Source organism: Daucus carota, chromosome 5 (assembly GCF_001625215.2).
Source record: "Daucus carota subsp. sativus chromosome 5, DH1 v3.0, whole genome shotgun sequence".
Lineage (NCBI taxonomy): Eukaryota > Viridiplantae > Streptophyta > Magnoliopsida > Apiales > Apiaceae > Daucus > Daucus carota.
This window is the reverse complement of record NC_030385.2, coordinates 30,338,653-30,357,853: the sequence shown is the minus strand read 5'-3', so window position 1 is coordinate 30,357,853 and position 19,201 is coordinate 30,338,653. Positions and strand designations below refer to the sequence as shown.

Here is a 19,201-nt window from a genome sequence, read left to right as displayed (position 1 = left end):
GAGCCTACTGAGGAAGTGGATGGAAAAGTCGATGAGAAAATGGAGGGTGAAAATGCTATGAATGAGGGAGTGGATGGAAAGGAGGCTGACAAAAGAGAAGGTGGTGATGTGGAGGCTGAGAAAATAGAAGAAGGTGAAAATGTGGAGGCTGAGAAAAGAGAAGGTGAGAATGTGGAGGAAGTTGAGGCTGAGGAAAATGAGGAATTGGATGAGGCTACTGAGGAGGAAGTGGATGAGAAAGATTCTGAATATGAAGGAGATAGTGACAGCTCAGAGGGGATGTTTGACAGTGAGGATGAGAGAATGGCAATTTCCTCATGTGATGAGGAGGAGGCTAAATATAAGGAGTTTTCTGAGTTTTCTGAGTATTATAGGCAAGCATGAAGATGAATTCAAGAATCTGTATAATTATGGTAATGAATTGATGAAGGCCATGCCATGTACCACTGTGAAGATACAGACAGAGCCAGCTGAAAATGGGGTAGATGGTAGAAGATTTAAAAGATTTTATGTTTGTTTAGGTCCACTAAAAGCTGGATTCCTTTCTGGGTGTAGGCCACTGTTGGGTTTGGATGGATGCCACCTGAAGGGTCCCTATCATGGGATATTACTCACTGCTGTTGCAACTGACCCTAATGAAGGGATGTATCCTGTTGCATGGGCCCAGGTGGAAGCTGAGAATAATTCAAGCTGGGAGTGGTTCTTGAGTATTCTAAAAGATGATTTGCACATTGAAAATGATGAAATCTATACATTTATCTGTGATCGACAAAAGGTATCCTTACTTATTTGCTTTTCTTATAATTTATTTGCTCTTCTGTGTAATTTATTTGTGGTTTTCTTTTAATTTTCTGCAGGGTCTTGTGAATGCCTTGGAAACTCAATTTCCAGCTGCTGAGAAGAGATTCTGCGTAATGCATCTTTACCAAAATTTGTGCAAAGAGTCCAGAAGTTTGGGTGTTAGGAGGGAGATGTGGGGGGCTGCCAAATCAACCACTGACTACTTTTTTAATATGCACATGGAAAATAATAAAAAGGTACAGACTCAACCATATTTTGTCACATGTATTCAGTCATTTAATTGTCTACCTTTACAAACTAAACCACTGCACACACATTTATTATTGTCACCAGGTGAACATGAATGCTTTCAAATGGTTAGCTGAGAAGCCCAAATCTCAGTGGAGCAGATGTGGTTTTAGAGATATTTGCAAATCTGATGTATTTGTAAATAATAACTGTGAGATTTTCAACAATGCAATTAATCCATTCAGAGGAATGGGAATTATTACTATGTTCAAGTCGATCCACACAGCATGTATGCAAAGAATTGAGAAAAGGAAATCAAAAATGGAGGCTAGAAACACTGTTTTCTGTACAAAAGCATTAAAAAAGCTTGACAAGTAAGGTTCACTGACTGTCTTTATATTCAATGTTCATTGCTTCAATTTTGTCATGCTTGAAATTATTATTTGTTATAGGGCAATGAGGCTTGCTACAAAGGCAAGGCCTGTATGGAATGGCGGCGACAAATTTCAAGTCACAATGAGTGCTGGAGGTCATGAAATAGTTGTGGACTTGAAGAAAAGGGAGTGTGCTTGTCGAAAGTGGCAACTCACAGGTATACCGTGCTTTCATGCTTGCGCGTGTATTTTTTTTAAGAAGGAGAATCCCATAAACTACATGCATGACTGTTACAAAAGAGAGCATTATCTTAATGTTTACAACAACATATTGGAACCGATCAATGGTGAGGAGTTCTGGGACCAAGTTGATGAATTAGGTCCCCTTTCTCCACTTGTTAAAAAGGCTCCTGGGAGGCCTAAAAAAAAACAGAAGCAAAAAAAATGATTTGACAGTTGAGGCAAGAGAATCTGACCCCACAATGTTAAAGAGAAAGGGAACTAGCTTAAGATGTGGAATCTGTCAAGAATATGGTCACAATTCAAGAACTTGCAAAAAGAAACAGAAGGTATGTAATTTGCTTGAGTTCTAGTAATTTGCTTGTGTGGTGGTAACCATACTGGTTTGATATAACTAACTGAATTTTTAGGCTGACAATCTGGACAAGGAGATGGAAGAAGTGCTGGGTTTTGTTGGTGAGGAAGAAGTAGGTGGACTGGACAATTCCAAAAGAGCACCTAGATGTAATTACTGCAAGGAGGTGGGACACAATACCAAGACATGCACTGCTAAGGTAATTACTGAAAAAGGTTCTATTTACTAATTTGCTGTAATTATGCAGTTCTCTCACATGTGTTTTTTTCCAGCAACTTGATGAGAGGAACAAAAAGAAAGAAAAAGTGGTTGAAAGTCAAGGATCTCAAACCACACACCAAATGGACAATACTAGCAACCCTACAGTCAATTCCAGCATTAAAGGAACCACACATGGAGGTACTGCAAGACCATTTAAACCTCCAGCCAAAGTTGGACCTCTAGGTGTAGAAGCATCCTCTGTTGGAAAGAAAAAGACCTTTACTTCTTTGAGGAATCTAGAGAAGGCTGCAGTGATAAGGAAAAATGGACTTGGCAAGAAAGATTGATCATTCGCTACTATGTATTAAGTTTGTCAGACTTTGTTTACGTCGAGTATTTTGCACATTAAAACTATGTACTGCCAGTTATCTCGGTGCTTGTTTATGATGCTTGGTTAACTTTTGGTACAATGATGTATTTAAGTGGTTAGCTTTTGGGACAATGATGTATCTGAATTATTTGCTTCGGCAACATATCTATGGAAATATTCAGTTATTATCTATGGAATCATTTGTTTGGGAAATATTCATGTTATTAAACATAACAGCAAATCATTCTACAATATCAGTCTATTATCACTTCCCTTCAACATCAACCTTGTTACATATCATATAGGAAATAAGTGCAGCTACAATGAGGAGGGAAAAGCTCCAGGAACAATAGCAGCTTCCATGTTTCTTCACAACATTTTTGGCCAGTTTTGCTTCCAACTCCATCTTCTCTTCTTCAAGCTTGTTAATTCTTCGAAGTAGACCTGGGATGATAACTTGAGCTCTACTGCAAACAGGTTCCTCCAACCATCGGAACGACTTGTTGCACCTTCGATCAACACATGCCGCAAAACGCCTCCCCGGATTTGTTTGAGTCCACGATGTTTGTTGGATCACAACGTTCCCGCATAAACATTTCTCTGCCATTGTTTCAAGCTGTGTTAATGAAATGGAGGTGAAGAGGAAGAAGATAGAAGAGCATCTGCTGTTTACTACACTGAAAAAGATACATACAGGCCTCATATATAGGATAAAACTGATAAATAGCCGTTGCAATACCCTTGGACAATTATACCCCTGCAAAAGTTAACGTTAACAGCAGCAGTTGACGGAGAGGGTGCTAAGTGTAGCGCGGCTGAAACCATGGGGATGCTAAGTGTATTATTGTAAAGTATTAGGTGCAATGTGCTATAAGCCCAAACCAAAGGGGTGCAACTTGCAATTAACTCATAAAATAATGATAACCATTTCTTTTGTAAATTTAAGGAAAAGATATTTTTATGAGATTTCATTAAATTATGTTAAATATTTTTTCTAGAATTGTAAACTATTTAACAAATTTTAATTTATGCAATTTTTTTATTTAAAATTGTGTGTAAATAATAATTTATAAGTTTTTCTATAGAATAATTCTAATTCAACTACAATCTTAAATCAATACTACTCTCATTTTTATAATTTTAACCATATATGTTGATTCATAAAATATTCTACATTAATTAGTTCCATTTCATGCATTGATAAAATATAAAAATTTAAAATTTTATTTAAAATATCAATACTCCCCAAAAATTTTAAAAATCCCGCTCATAGTATAATCAACCCTAATTCATCCTCTCAAACTTTAGCCGCCACATGTATTTATAAGTTCCTCTAATCCACACATTCACAAAACACATTTACCTACATTTCTCTCTCGTAAACCACGTACAGTTGTCTGCAGATCTCGGTTACCCTTCTGTAATAATGCCTGGTTCAAGGAATACACAAAAAGCTTCTTCCCAAAGGTGTAGCGGAGATAGCAACAATGGCAAAGTGGTAAACACTGATTGGATTTCTTTCTCTTAAGTTTGATATGTATATATGATATGTTGAATGTATATTAATAATTAATTTTAATTTGAAGTTAGAGAACGGATTTCAAATTTGCTTTACTTGTATAAAACAAGATTGTTAAACGCCCTTCTGGAACTTGGGTGAAAGACTGTATCATTTAGCTCCCTCTGAGGTATTTTTGAAATCCTTTTATAGAGGATGATGGCGATTAGGGTTTACAAAACAAAAAAGTGTTTAAATTATTTGAAAGATTATCATCCAGCCTACAAGAAATAGACATAAAGTTTATGGTATTAGACCCGTAACTATATATGATTGTGGGAAAGTGCAGTGTGTTGTAGGAGATATAGGTGCACATTTTTGTTGATAAAATTCTACAAGGTTATTCTTTACATGGATATTGTGAGCTGCATTTTCATTTCAATGTGCTCTTCAAAGCATAATTATATGTTTTTTCTTACTTGATGCTACGTATCTGTTATTCTATATGACACCCTTTGTTTGATAGGAATGCTATCTCTGCAAAGGTAGGCACAAGCTGTTACAATGCATTAGATGTCAGTTAGCTTGGCATTTGAAGTGCGCGGCATCTCCGGAGGATGTGACCCTTATTAGTAACCAACCAGGGAAAGCCATCTGTTGGAGGCTCCACCCAACAGAAGAGGTTAATACCTTCTCCATCAGGAATTTTACCTACTGTATATATATATACCAATAAGTAATTGTATTCTCATGACTAAATTACAAGCATGGCGGCTTGTTTTCTTTATATAATTATGTAAGATGCAATAATGTCACTGGATGACTGTATTGCTGCACCCTTTTTTCTTCAATATGGGACAAATTATCAATATGTTTTACCCCAAGCCTTCACGTTCTTAAAACAAAAAGCCTAATTTTGCAGCAGTTATCTCGTGTTGGAAATTCGACTAATGAGATTGCGATTCGTTTTCAAGAGCAGCCTGAAGCTGTAATTCTTTCTGAAGAGCAGCCTGCAGCTGTAATTCTTTCTGAAGAGCAGCCTGCAGGCCAAAGTATCAGCAGCATAGAGGTATATATCTTTCCATTTTAGTTTCGAAAATTATTATGTAATTTCATTTTCTTCCAAATTTATATCTATACACTAATGAATAATGATTCCTTGCGGTCGGTTTTATCCCGACACTTTTTTGTAGCCGGTCGGTTTTAGCCGGTCGGTTTTGTCCTGTTTTTTCGTAGCGCTTGACGTTTTTCCATGCCCTCTATTAAATGAACAAGGTTCACCATTGATCTATATATGTTTCTCAGGAATTCTTCCGCTACTCTCCAGTACCAGTGCAGCAGTTTGGAGTAGATAACACATGGAAGAATTCTATGGAGAATGGAATGGAGCCACCTCCATATATTCCCATTACGCGCAGTATCCTTCCTAATGTTACATAGAACGTTATTCGATACGAAGTACGGAAACAGATACGTAAAACGGTACTGGTGAATCCTGTACGGCGGAACGATCGGAGTCGACGGAACATGCGGGACGATGTTTTTAAAAAAAAAAATAACTATATAATTTAATAATAAGTACTATTCCATAACATATTAACTTAAAAATATTTAAAATAAAACATCATATTTATTTAAATTTTACCTTTTACTGTTAACAATATTTTTTTTATTTTTCTTAAAGAGATTATACAAGTAAAATTATATTCTATCAATTATATATTTTAGTAAAGTTTGGTTTGATTTTCACATAACAATTACTAATGCAGGAGAAGCATTAATAGAGTTGCATTACAACAATACAACATCTAAGAGCATCTCCAGCAGATTACTTATGTCATGTACTAAGCTAAAAATTTAAGGAATATGAACCAAAATTCACTCCAGCAGAATCCTTACTCATTCCCTAAACTTTAACATCCACTTTTCATTCCTCATAAATAGGTAACCCCTAACCCATTACTCATTTAATTTTTAATGATTAAATATTCAACTCTCACTTTTTGGACACTTTTTCCCATATTTTTCTTATTATTTTTTTGTTAAAAAAATTTGAATTTAATACTATACTAATAATAGGGAACACAAATAGGGATCATTGTTGGAGTTCTCAATCAATATAGGATCCTTATTTTTTAGAATTTGAATTGTTTATTATATATTTAGGGAACTTAGTTGGGACTCTGCTGGAGATGCTCTGAGAGCTGTCCATTTAACACAGTTGGAGGTCACTTCTGTCTTCTTCATTGCATTCTCTGAAGTTCATTTTTGTCTTCTTCATTGCATTCTCTGAAGTTCACTTCTTTATTTTCTCCTCAATCTACTCTTCTGTATTTCTTTCTCATTCTTCACTTGTGTTTTGCTTTCTTTTATTTATTTATTTATTTTGGACATTCTTTTTTTTTTTTTTCATTTCTTAGATATATAGTTCGCCGAAGTTATTAAGGTTCCCGGAAAATTATGAAATAGAGCGCAAACCGGCAACGATCTGGCACTACAAAAGAAACATGATCTTACAACTGTTTTTCACCATTACTCCCTCCGTCCCTCCCATTTCTTTACACTTTCTTTTTTGGGATGTCCCATCCATTTCTTTACATTTCAAAACTTACCCAAAATAGTTAATGGGTCCCACCACTTCTTCACTTTTTTTTTTCCTTTTCACACTACTTTTACTCCACTTTCTTCTTTTTATACATTACTCCCTCTGTCCCTCTCATTTCTTTACGGTTACTATTTTGAGATGTCCCTCTCATTTCTTTACATTACTATAAATAGTAAGTTTTTCTCATCATTACACCCACTATCTTCTCCCACTATCTCATACTCCCTCCGTCCCCTTTTACTTGTCCCTTTTGAAAAAATAACGCATCTCAAGAAAATGTTAGGTGGATATCTTGTTTTCATACATATCCCTAATAAATGTAATGAATTAGATAGAGTTGTGTATATATATATCCTAGTCAAACATTGGAAGTTGTTACATTTTGAAAAAACATACAAAAAGTTGCTTTGAAAAGAGAAGTGGACAAGTAATTTGGGACAAAAAAGTTTTTCAAAAGGGACATGTAAAAGGGGACGGAGGGAGTATTTAACAATAAAAACTACTATTACATCCACTACCTTCATCTACTATCTCAAATCTATTATTAAATATTGATAGGTCCCACCACTTTACCCACTTTTCATCTAACTTTACTCATTTTTTATACATTGTCTTGGTCTCCGTGTCCCCCTCCAATGTAAACAATTGAGGGGGACGGAGGGAGTAATAATCAATGGGTCCCACCACTTCACACACTTTTCTTTCTCTTTTCTACTACTTTATACATATTTCTTAACCTCCGTGCCCAACCCAAACGATAAGAAATGGGAGGGACGGAGGGAGTATTTGATATCAAAAATTTTCGTCTTCTGTTGAGGAGCCGTGTGATTTTGATCAGACAACAGTGCGTAAAACAAACGGCGTTCGGCCGGGACGGACAAACTAATTTGAAATTTTCTAGCATATTCCGTGTTCCTTGTAATCCTTCCACAAACCCCTCCCTCCCAAACAAAGAAAGAAAAAGAAATATATAATATATTTATCATGGGAATTATTAAACGTATAGAGGTCCTTAACTGAACTAGACATGTACTTGGTCGAGAAGAAGCGGAGTGAGTGGGATGATGACTCTGGATGTGAAAAATGCAGTTCTATTTGCTCTGAAGATTGTCTCTGCAGGTACTTTAATCAACACATTTAACTCACAAAATTATTCTATTGTTATCACTTTCTGATATATATATATATATATGTTGTACCATTTTTAGTTAGATGACCTAGATTTATTTAGTTAGTGTCTGGTGTGCATGCCACCATGCTCTAATAGGTATCAAAATATGAGCTGCTCAAAAGCGTGTCGCTGCTCGAATACGTGCACCAACCGACCGTTTCAAAAACATAAAAGAATTGAAGTGGTAAAGGTGAAGTTCCTTTGCTTTAATTCAGTGTTTTTCTTATCAGTAGCTTTCTAGACATGGATGTTTAGTCAACTTACATGTGATGTTCATTTTGAAATTTGCATCATTATTAGTCACAATTAATATTCATTACAGACTAAATCATGTGGCTGGGGCGCAGAGGCTGCAGAGCCTATTAATAAGGGTGAATTTATCGTGGAGTATGTAGGAGAAGGTAATACAATTTAGTTTCTTTATCCTTTATATCCCGTTTATATTTGTATGAACAGCCAGCATATATATTACATTATAATGTTAATTTAACCTCAACAAAAGATGTCATCTTTCTGAATATTTTGCATGAGTTTATAATATTCTTTCTTTTGTTCTCTTTTAGTTTTAAGTGATGATATATATGAAGAACGGTTAAGAGACATGGACTGCCTGGGTCGTCAACACTTTTACATGTGCAAAGTTGACAGAGATTTCACCATCGATTCAACTTACAAGGGCAACATATCCAGATTCTTGAATCACAGTTGTGATCCAAACTGTACCCTAGAGAAATGGTTAGTATAATTAATTTGATAATTCTATTTTACTTAAAAGGATATATGTATTGATTGTGAGGCTGAATCAAAACTGGCAATCTCGTACATACGACCATAGGCGTACTAGGTAAATAAAATCCTCTCGTATCTATTAGTTGCCTTGTATAACATTGTCGTCGATTATTTCTCATTTGTCTAGATAAGTACGTACATATAGAAAGATCAGTGATTCTTGGGATACTGTATTGTGTATTGTACGTGGCTAACGGATGAGTGAAGTGTGTGTGAAATTTCTTTTCCCCGACAAAATAAATATTCATGTGGATGGTGTCATGGATGATCTACACATATCTATAACTTGATGAGGTCTTCGCTTATTGTTAGTAAGCATATTGACGGTTGCGGACAAATTTATGAAGAGCTGGCAAAAGTTACTGTATTGATGCTTGCTGATATTGCTAGGCAACTGTTTTTCTTTTATGTATGGATGTTAAGCAATCAAATTTATGTCTCTTAGTTTCTAGAGATCAATTGGGCTTGTTTGCAACTTTCTCTTAATCAAGCCCTGTTATTCTAAATGCATTAATAGGACAACTATAGAGACTTTATTCACTTAATTTCGTTGCAGGCAAGTAAACGGAGAAACTCGTATGGGTATTTTTGCTGCTAAATCTATTGAAGAAGGAGAACCATTAACATATGATTATAGGTATGATCTTTAATCCCTTCTATTATTCAAACCTTCTATATGACACTACTTAAATGACTATCAAACTTCACATTATACTTGAACCATTTAGATTCTCCTAACTACTCATCAGTATTGATAGCTTCGATATATCAAAATGATTATTTCTAGTTGCATTTACAAATCCTACTCTAACATACCTCAAAATTGGGAGATAAACTACTATAATATTGACAACAACGATTAAAATATTCAAAATATTTATAGAATGTATGTATTCTAGATATTTAAATTATGTACGTTTGTATAGGGGTGCTGGTTGTAACTGACTCCTTTTTTTTGTTTAAATTGCAGATTTGTTCAGTCCGGGGCTGATGTGAAATGTGAATGTGGCTCGTCCAATTGTCAAGGTTTTCTTGGAGTAAAAAAGAAGGCACGAGGAGGGAGGAAAGCTAGGTGATTATGGTTAAAAGGAAAAATATTACGTATCGATGATTTAAGACGTGGCCAACTCATTGCCGGGCATTAAGCCCCCTTCGGTTATGTGCCGATTCCTATAACGTCATATATATTAACAACTATCAACCGTAGATAGAGTATAGTATACAACACGAAACATATATGTTCATCTTCTAAACTAGAGGTCACTTTTTTTGACCTATAATAGAATTACTCCTTAACCACTGATATTAGCAATGATTTATTTAATGATTATGAAAAAATATATATAATATCTTTAGCCATGTTTTTGTCCTAGATCAGACCAGGAAGTGTATTGCTCTGTGTTACCTTCTCTTCGAATTTTTAAAAATATGTGTATGTATGTATGTTAAATATATATATATATATATATGGACGCATTCTAAGCATATTTTCAATGTGTCTCAGTAATAAACTTTTCTACGGTCCAAGAATTAAATCTAAAAAAATATGACCTAATCTAGTTGTCGAATGATATATATTTCTGATACATTATTTTTCAATAATATCAGGCAACTATATATAAAGTATTTAAAATACAGCCCAAATTAAAGAGATGGCAAAAATACCTACATGACCTAATATAGCTGGCTAGCTAGTCACCTCAAAGAAGTTGCGGATCTAACTTTGCCAAACCACATCTCTTCAACGTGCCATACCGCAGTTGATGAAGAAAAAATAGAACAATACTCGGATCACCTTTATTTTATATCTACAAAAAATAAAAACTAATTAACGAATTGGCGGCAAGCAAAAACACCTCGCAGTCTCCTCCAGATGTTGCTGCTAGCCCTTATTGAATGCGTCTGCATATGTATAGAGTAACTATAATTATTTGAGTAATTATAATTACTAAAAATAATTATCTATTGTTCCTGATGATGAGGAGCCAGCATGCAACAAAGGTTGCATGATCGAGTTGAGATCACCAAATATAAAATCATCTCCACCAGCATAGCCACTTAAGTCCTGTGACCCGAAGTATGTCTGGATGTCCTCAGGAAAGTTGCAGCTTCTGGGAGGTTCAGAATCGGATGAATTTATCGGGTAGTACTCTGCTGCTGTAGTCATTTCCATCATTTCTTTGAATTTTGATGACTGTAACAAGAGTCCGAGGGCTGAAGTCGCGGTAACTGGTGCAGGGGGAGGAGTGTTGAGGGCCATCAGATTGTTGTCTGTGACACGGACTAATGATGGCTGTGTTGGTTGTTGGTGGTGGAGGAATTTTGTTTCAACGATATTAGTTTTAACATGATCATGGTGAATTAGGTTAGGTAATGTGTGAGGAGTTTCGACTTTTAGGTCTGGCAGATTGTTGGCTGCTGCGGAGGTGGAATTATTACCGTCGGGTCTTAGCCATTTTATGTAACGGCTTAGGTCGAAATTTGTTACTGCATTTAGTCCTCGGTACTCGATGGCTGCCATATCGTATGCCACTGCGGCCTCCTCTTGTGTAGCTGCAAGAATATTTGAAATAATCCTAAATGACTTGATCTGTTATCTAATATTTAGGTATGCGCACAAAGAGAGATGTGAGATCTACCATAAGTTCCAAGATAAAGATATTTGTTCCCGAAAACTCTGCCTATTCGAGCTTCCCATCTTCCATTATGATGATGCCTGCTTAATTGTGCGAATTAATCAACTTTATATATTAAAAAAAACAATATTAATTTACTTGTTGAGATTAATTTTCTGATCAGGATTAGATAAATTGATACTGTTAAACCTGTATGTTGTTAGATAAGTAATACATGATTGAAAACACTGAGGAGGCGTTTGGATCGTGAGTTGGAATGGGAATTAGGAATGGGAATATTGAAGGTTATGGGAATGGGTATCCCAAGGGTAGTGTAAGGAATGATTTACCCTCCAAGTAGGATTGGGATTCCCATTTCATGTCACAAAATTGCTAATCCAAACACCAACACATGAATTTCTCTCACAAAATGAAGTTTGGCTGCTTATCAACTTATAACTTCACTCTATAGTGACAGGGATCAGTGCTGTTTACCTCGCAACTCCTCTGTATTTCGAAACTCCTCGAGAAAATCCACTGCTTTTCCTGCGGTATGGAAAGGTTTAGACTATAGCTTCTTACTACTATCAAGATTATCTTGCATTATACAAAGTTAATGGCAATTTTAGTGTAGTTATTAGTTACCTTCTCAAAGATCCTATATATTCTTCTCTGGATTGAGTTTCCATATCCTTCAATTCCGTTTGGTAGGTCATCAACTGCAGTCATTCAAAAGCCTTTACATTGTTATTTCGCGACATTTTGGAAATAAATGAGTACCAAAGAAGAAACCTCAAATAACAAAAAGAAAAGGCCATATATGCATAGTTTGTTGCAGGTACCGGAAAGTTGAGAATGGTTTCTGGTCCCCAGTACTTAAGGGCTGCCAGATCATAAGCATGTGCGGCTGCTGCTTCATCATCATAAGCGCCTGAATGTTTATAATCACAATCATTGAAAATGAAAATATACTATATACGGATGACTATTATAGTCTATTATCAAAACTGAAATTGTTAAATGTGCATATTATGCATGCACGTACCAAGATAAACTGCACATCCATAAAGTGTTGCACGCGCATAGCAAGGAGCAATCGCCATACCCAAACAAGTAAAAATACAGGTAGAATTATGAGAAATACAACATAGATGGAAGAAAGTCATAAACGGAAGCATGAAATGAAGATGAGGAATTACCTTGTCGGCCTTTTTTGTTTTGAGATTCATTCCAGCAATTCTTATCCCACAAATGTGCTTCATATCTCCCTGTCCATCTGTGCCTGATTTACATATTCAACAGAGGCAACCTTAGACCCTAATAGAAAATGGCGCATACATCTAGCACATGCTCATTCTAACGAATCAGTCCACAAAACAAAAGATAAATGGAGTGCCCAAATGTACTTAAAATCTACCTAGTGACACCGCGATAGATTGAGCTACGTTGTGGAGGAGAGTCCCTGGGAACAGTTTTTCGTGTACGTTTCACCTTAACCACGCCATGGATACCATTGGTATTAGTAGCAGTATTACTCTTAGTCACAGTGCTCCTTGGACTCTGTTCTGATAACTTGGCCATTAATACAGTAAATTAGTATATAATTTCGTTTAATAAGATCTGAGTAGCGTATGGGATATGACCGAGTCTACCAATGAAGGGGTTTATAAAGGAAGATTTCTGAATTTGCTGTCAAAGTAATATTGGAGAACTGGGGTATAGCCGGCAGCAGGCAATTGAACTGTAGTGGCCGTCTTGAACAGGCTTGTGTGACTTTTTTCTATATTGTCTTATTTAATATGCTCATAATCTGCTGCTTAAATTCTGTACAACAATTTCGATTGGTTAATTAAGTGTATAGTAGATTTCTTATTTTATTTAGTCTATTAGTGTTATTAAATCGGCTACTTGAAGTAACAAAGTTTTTGGAAGTTCTTGAATTATCTAGTTTATCTAGTTTGGAACAAGGTAAGAAAGAGACAGCATTATGAACTTTTGTTAGAAGAGTAGTTTCATATTTGCCCGTGCCCTAATATTTTTATTAAAGAGTGTTTCTATCTTATATTGTGCAATAAGAACTTGTTTGTTACTTATATTAGATGATAACTTACATCTTAAAGTGTATGTAAATTATATTCCAGAATATGGTTTGGAAGAACTTGCGAAAATCATCAATTAATCAACTTCCCTTTTGTGCGTAATCTAGGACGATTTAAGCGTTGTTAAGCTGCAGATCAATTAATTGAGAACATAAACGCGATTCAAATGCAGAATTTTTGTGCGCAGAACAGTTTTGTCATGATTTTTCTTCTAAAACAAGAAATTGACTTCTTATGAACAAGACGGGAGGGCAATACACTTGGCTACAAAATTTGATTAATAAAATGGAGAGTTAATTATCTATCTGCTAACTGGCTAATCTTTGCATGAACGGATGTGTCGTGGCTTGGCACGTTTTTTAGTGAACTAACAGATTACATGAGCCGTTTAGCATCCGTACGTACATGATGAACAGAACTTTTGCTGGGAGGCTAACGTAAATACCAAAGAGTTTAATATATACATAATCATGTTGACGACAGAGGAAAAGTTAGATTACCAAGTTTTGGTGGAAGTCATCTGATTCTGCAGTTTACAACTATAAGAAATCTCCCCAAAACTGCCTTCTTATTTTATTACTGATATATAATTCTAAAAACACCTAAATATTGCAAGTGTGTTTTATAATAACAAATCTGTAGTAGTCGTGGATTGTTGACAATATGATTGTGTTATTTGTATGGTAGATTGACGAAATAAATAACACGGAAGAAGTATCAAATCAGAACTTGCAGCTAAACTCTGTACCTGTTGATGAGATACTGGAAAGTGTACTCTATTAGAGAGTTAAGATTCCTCTTATTGGAACTTTGCGTAATTTAGACTCAACTATGTACGGGACTCTCTAAATTTACATGAAAGATTTCAGAACTTCCAGGGGGAAGAAGATCGCAGTAGAGTTAAATTGTTACAGAGATGGTGTGATTACTGGTTACTTGCTGATAATATAATCAGATAATGTAATCTGTGTCATGGTCGTGGATAAATCTGATTGTGAAAGAATGGATTTGCTTAACTTACGGGTACGCTATCCCTTTCATCCTTATTTCGTTAAAATCTGTTATTCCATTTTGTGGATTCGATGCATCAATATTTGGCAGAACATTTATGATTAACTTTCAATCCCTAGTGAAAATCTGTTAGTATAGCAATCATTTAGTACCACAAGTCTAAGATGTTCACATTGTGTTGATGTGGACTGAGGATCTATATATCAGAGGACGCATTCTATCTGCATATTCTTTTTGAAAAGTTAGTTATTCCTGGGATAAAAACACGTACGTCAAAGGACGCAGAAGAATCGAGCACTAATTCTATTAAGTTTGAATTTAACGGGCTAAAACGTTCTCAAACGCCAGCTTGGAACAAAACTCCACAAACTTGAGCTTCACTTCACTACACAAGAATCTGGACCATTTACGACAGATAACTTATGATGGATCTGCCGGGACGCCTAAACTTACGATGGATGTCAAGTGTCTGTCGTAAATTGTTACGTCGGAAATCATATCTGTCATAAGTTCGCTTATTTAAATATTACTCTTTAATTAAAAAAATCAAAAAATATTGGTTCTTACCTCGATGTCGTTTTACTGGAACTTACAACGATGAAGTATTTACGACGAAAAGAACATAGTCCGGCGTAAATTCCATTAATTTAAATTTTTGATTCACCAAACATAGTTAATATCGTCAGCCACATTTAAATTGACCGTTGTAGAATATTATATTTAAATGAACTCAAGACGGGCTGTGTGCTGTCTGTCGTAAGTTAGCCTCAATAATCAAGACCTGCTGACTCCTCTTCCGCTTTCTAAATTTCACTTTTCTATCAAAAAAGGTCATTTTCTCTATGATTTCACACAGAATACGATATAACAACAACGATCATCACTTTATTCAATTTAAGTATATGATAAATCTTTACTTATTCGTTTATAATTTATTTATATGTGCATTAATATGAATCATTTAATATTTATATGTGTTTTAATTGTTTTTTTTTGTTTTTTAAGTAGAAAATTAATTCAATAATGAAAAGGCATACGACATCTACAAAAGCAGTCGCGTCGAATAAACATAAAACAGAAACAATCACTGATTAATCCATTCTTCATGAAATCACGCGATTTGTTGAAGATGAGATATTTACAAGCACCCTCTTCTCCACATCCGGTTGAAGTTAATTCTGTTTGAGCTATCGACCATAATTACGATTCCTTAACAGCTTTTATCACTAAATCAAAGATCATACTCTCACAAATAAAGGAGAGAAAAATCAAAACTCTCACCAAGAAGAGAAACAACCTAACTCTCACCAAGGAGAGACTACACCAAACAAAATAATAACTAAAGACAAATAAATCTTAGATCTGAAGCGGAGCCACAAAAACAAGAGAAATCCCGGTGTTTTAGTATTTATTTTTATTTATATGCATATTGAAATGAATATGGATATTATTCATACATATATAGATGTCTTATGATTGAAGTTGGATCACTTGACGAATAAATTCTGATGGTTGTGTAACTTGATTTTGTCTAAATGTATTGCGAAAGTGTTTGAGTAATAATTGAACTCTTGTTAATTTGATATATAGCATTGTCCATTTATAACATTTTTGTTGACTTTTTTTGTTGACTTAGTATATACAGTAGTTATCAATTGATAACATTTTTGTTGATTCATGTAATGCACGATTGTTTTGACTAATAATAAATTTTCAACACATAACTACCGAGAATTTAAGTGGCATGAGATTTCTTATAAATAAATTACTAACAGAGACGTTTTGAAGGTTTCATGTACGATTATTGTGATTAAATATATACTTTAAATACAACTAAAATGGCATAACCAATGAAAATTTAATCAAGATTTTGGATTGACTTCCCTGTTGTAAATTGCAAGAGAGACACCTTGAAAGTTTTAAAATTTTCAGAATGGACGGTTCATTATGACTTGATATTTATTGAGTAAACTTTTTACCTTTCACAAAGGGGAATTTAATTTTCAGATCAAATCTTTGATTCCCGAGCAAGTTATATTTATGCTGGAGTTGTATCTGAAAATACTCCCTCCATCCCAAATTAGATGGCCCCGTTGACTTTGGGCACACAATTTAAGGTTCATTGACCGCATAAATACGTGACTTATTTTTAAAATTTTATTTTTGCAAATAAAAATTAAAATATGAAATTTTCATTTATAAAAGAAAAAATAAAAAAATAAATTTCGGAAGTAGACGGTCAATGCACCTAAAGTTACGTGCCCAAAGTCAACGGGGACATCTAATTTGGGATGGAGGGAGTAACATTTTCTTTTAGATAGCTGCTCGTTTATAGTGAAAACCACCCCCAAAGATCAAACAAATTAAAGGAATGTAGGGTAACATATATTTTCTATAAAGCGAGTGCCAGCAATACATTTTAACACTAGTATGGTATATTTAGTATATAATACTGCATGCATGCTTGCAGCAGAGCTTATGGAAGTAAATTATTAGTATGTGTGTTTATGTATTGCCTGATTCTCAGCTTAAAGTAGATAATCTGATATACTTCTATACCAAAACACCCCTTTGCTTTTGTCACCTGCATCCTCCTCAACATAAATACACTCATTCAGTATGTTCCACAGCGCTTTGTAAAAGGGAGTATCGTCATACTGATAATATTCCCCCAAAACCTGCTTGAACGCTCTTGTGGCCTCGTCGCCGTGATAATGAGGCATCGAAGGGAACAAATGGTGAGCCACGTGAGAAGTAGGTCCGTGATGAAACACGACGTTAAGGATCGTACCATAATCTCTATCAATAGAGGCCAATGATCCCCTTAGCCAATCCCACTCGGTGGAATCATAGTAAGGCACTGTGCGGTCGATGTGTTGAAGTGTAGTGATCATGGTCACGATAGCACCTTGTACTAAATATGGTCCTACGTAAACGAAAGCGACCCAAGCGAATCCTTTGATCATGGCTAGTTTGTATAGCCCGAATATGACCGCAAAAATGCCAAGATTTGAGAGTAAAATGTAATTGCGTTGGCGGCTTGAGAACATGGGACTAGTGGGATCCAAATGTGAGGCGAATCTTTCGTAAGTTCGACCGCGAAAATTGAAAAACAAGTACAAGGGCACGCCGGAGAATAGGAGGAAGATCACAGCCAGTAATCTGCCTGCTGTGTGCTTAACGATTCTGAATGCGTATGGTACTTGGGACTTGACCATTGGGGTCTCGACTTCTTCTTGAGTGACGTGTCCGGTTTTGGCATGGTGGCGTCGATGACTGTATTTAAACGAAAAGTAAGGCCATAGAATCACCGTGTGGATGATGTAGCCTACAGTATCGTCGAGCCACTCGTAATCAGTGAAGGCGTGGTGACCACATTCGTGGCCTAAGAAAAAGAGTCCCGCGAAAGCAGAACCTTGAAGGAGTGAATAGACACTCCAATTGAAAAGGTACACGAGTCCGGATGAAAATGATTCAGGTTTAGTGATCATGTAAGTTGTGGCCGTGACATAAAAAAAGTATCCGAAAATGAGGTCGAAGGCAAGGTAGGAGAATGAGCGAACGATGGAACGCTCAAAGCAATGGGGTGGTACCGCTTTCTTGATATCTGCATAAGTGAAGGGAGGTTTTGTATGCGGAGCTCTTTCCCTTCCTTTCTCCGGTTTTAAAACCGAATTTTTTTCAGTACCTGCAATGTGCCTGGTTTGATCCATGTGCAGTATCAAACAGGGTACTCTTAGACAGACGTTAAGTATTTGAGTGTGGGGTTAGCAGTATCAGTAATCTCGCTATTTATACAACAGACGAGACAGATAAGGCGCCTTTTGGTCTCCGTCTCCAACTTATTTTTCAATATTTTTTTTTCTGCATTGGCGGCTCTGGAAATCAACGAAAGGTACCCTTTGGAACAGATGCCATGCTACCGATCTATTACGTTACTATGAGCGTAAGATTTGGGATCAGAATTATGGCCGCAATTTCTAAAGATTCTATGAGTATAAATCCATAATTCAAGTTTGAGTTTTAGAAGAAACAAATTCCCTCTTTTTAATTCAGATATTTATATCTGTTTTAAGTGTGTATAAGATTATTGACTTGTATCGACGATCATTAAGAATTGTATACTATTGACTATGATGTAGTTTTATACAGACCGTCACCTTACGAGCTTGAAATTTCGGACAACTGCGCAAGTCATCTGCTAAGGACAACAAGTGGTCCTCGATGCAATTTTTAAGTTCAAAATTACCTCACATATTCAAAGAGAAAAAAATAGAAAATTAACGTTGGGTACATGTTTTACCGAGACACGCCTACACAGAGCAGAGCTTAATTCCCGCACCTAGACATTCATGTATAGGAGGCTTTCAGATCACCTTTGCGAGCTCGTAGAAAACACACTGTAGCGGCCTGGAAATAAGTTAAGGATGCCGATCTGGACAACGACATGAGAGTATAAAGGTACCCATTTGTCCTTGTCCCTATCTTTTATGGTTGATATATTGATACAACTTCCAAGTGACTAATACTTGGCGTTTTACAACTCTTTTGTCTGTAAGTTCACGTTCAAGCGCGACAACTGAGATCTAAGAGCAAGTCCGGTAGGTAACCTAAACTTGCTACTAAACTCACATTCAGGTAATGTACTAAAAAAAAAAACACTCCAACACTCTCTTGGTGGTTACTTAAATCACTAGCACAACCTCAAATCTACTAGCCATTACCTATTTAATATTTATGAATAAAATAATCATTTATCTCCTTCTTTCTTTGTCTTTTCCCTCCCTTTCTCATTCTCTCTCCCAAATTTATTACTAAAATAATCTTAGGTAAACAAATATGGG

General features: G+C 35.7%; 4 protein-coding genes across 4 annotated transcripts; 2 read left to right on the top strand and 2 right to left on the bottom strand.

Moving 5' to 3' along the window:
• The first annotated feature begins 424 nt into the window (after window positions 1-424).
• On the top strand, window positions 425-2,546 carry LOC108221551 (uncharacterized). Its single transcript, XM_017395421.1, has 7 exons — window positions 425-775; window positions 858-1,037; window positions 1,135-1,403; window positions 1,482-1,621; window positions 1,860-1,972; window positions 2,054-2,197; window positions 2,271-2,546. Exons 1-7 carry the CDS (start codon window positions 425-427, stop codon window positions 2,544-2,546), a joined length of 1,473 nt encoding a protein of 490 aa, XP_017250910.1.
• Window positions 2,547-7,699: 5,153 nt separating this feature from the next.
• On the top strand, window positions 7,700-9,708 carry LOC108221550 (histone-lysine N-methyltransferase ASHR3). The gene is made up of 6 exons (XM_017395420.2): window positions 7,700-7,791; window positions 7,940-8,033; window positions 8,166-8,244; window positions 8,407-8,578; window positions 9,189-9,269; window positions 9,603-9,708. Exons 1-6 carry the CDS (start codon window positions 7,700-7,702, stop codon window positions 9,706-9,708), a joined length of 624 nt encoding a protein of 207 aa, XP_017250909.2.
• Window positions 9,709-10,200: 492 nt separating this feature from the next.
• On the bottom strand, window positions 10,201-13,009 carry LOC108221549 (AP2-like ethylene-responsive transcription factor At1g16060). Its single transcript, XM_064094368.1, has 7 exons — window positions 12,665-13,009; window positions 12,447-12,529; window positions 12,090-12,178; window positions 11,893-11,966; window positions 11,743-11,793; window positions 11,272-11,348; window positions 10,201-11,185 (listed from the first exon to the last, which is right to left on the bottom strand). Exons 1-7 carry the CDS (start codon window positions 12,826-12,828, stop codon window positions 10,581-10,583), a joined length of 1,143 nt encoding a protein of 380 aa, XP_063950438.1. The 5' UTR covers window positions 12,829-13,009; the 3' UTR covers window positions 10,201-10,580.
• A 3,876-nt stretch (window positions 13,010-16,885) lies between these two features.
• On the bottom strand, window positions 16,886-18,070 carry LOC108222165 (delta(12)-fatty-acid desaturase FAD2). The gene has a single exon (XM_064093983.1). It carries the CDS (start codon window positions 18,068-18,070, stop codon window positions 16,886-16,888), a length of 1,185 nt encoding a protein of 394 aa, XP_063950053.1.
• Window positions 18,071-19,201: the final 1,131 nt, after the last annotated feature.

Bases quoted from the DNA above. Each gene is read 5' to 3' on its own strand.
- LOC108221551 (XM_017395421.1), top strand. From the start codon at position 425: ATGAAGGCCATGCCATGTACCACTGTGAAGATACAGACAGAGCCAGCT. The intron at 776-857 runs GTATCCTTACTT...AATTTTCTGCAG, and splicing joins TTATCTGTGATCGACAAAAG to GGTCTTGTGAATGCCTTGGA. The intron at 1,038-1,134 runs GTACAGACTCAA...TATTGTCACCAG, and splicing joins ACATGGAAAATAATAAAAAG to GTGAACATGAATGCTTTCAA.
- LOC108221549 (XM_064094368.1), bottom strand. From the start codon at position 12,828: ATGGCCAAGTTATCAGAACAGAGTCCAAGGAGCACTGTGACTAAGAGT. The intron at 12,530-12,664 runs GTAGATTTTAAG...TATGTAAATCAG, and splicing joins ATCTATCGCGGTGTCACTAG to GCACAGATGGACAGGGAGAT. The intron at 11,349-11,742 runs GTAAACAGCACT...ACAATTAAGCAG, and splicing joins AAATACAGAGGAGTTGCGAG to GCATCATCATAATGGAAGAT.
- LOC108222165 (XM_064093983.1), bottom strand. From the start codon at position 18,070: ATGGATCAAACCAGGCACATTGCAGGTACTGAAAAAAATTCGGTTTTA.
- LOC108221550 (XM_017395420.2), top strand. From the start codon at position 7,700: ATGTACTTGGTCGAGAAGAAGCGGAGTGAGTGGGATGATGACTCTGGA. The intron at 7,792-7,939 runs GTACTTTAATCA...ATGCTCTAATAG, and splicing joins TCTGAAGATTGTCTCTGCAG to GTATCAAAATATGAGCTGCT. The intron at 8,579-9,188 runs GTTAGTATAATT...ATTTCGTTGCAG, and splicing joins AACTGTACCCTAGAGAAATG to GCAAGTAAACGGAGAAACTC.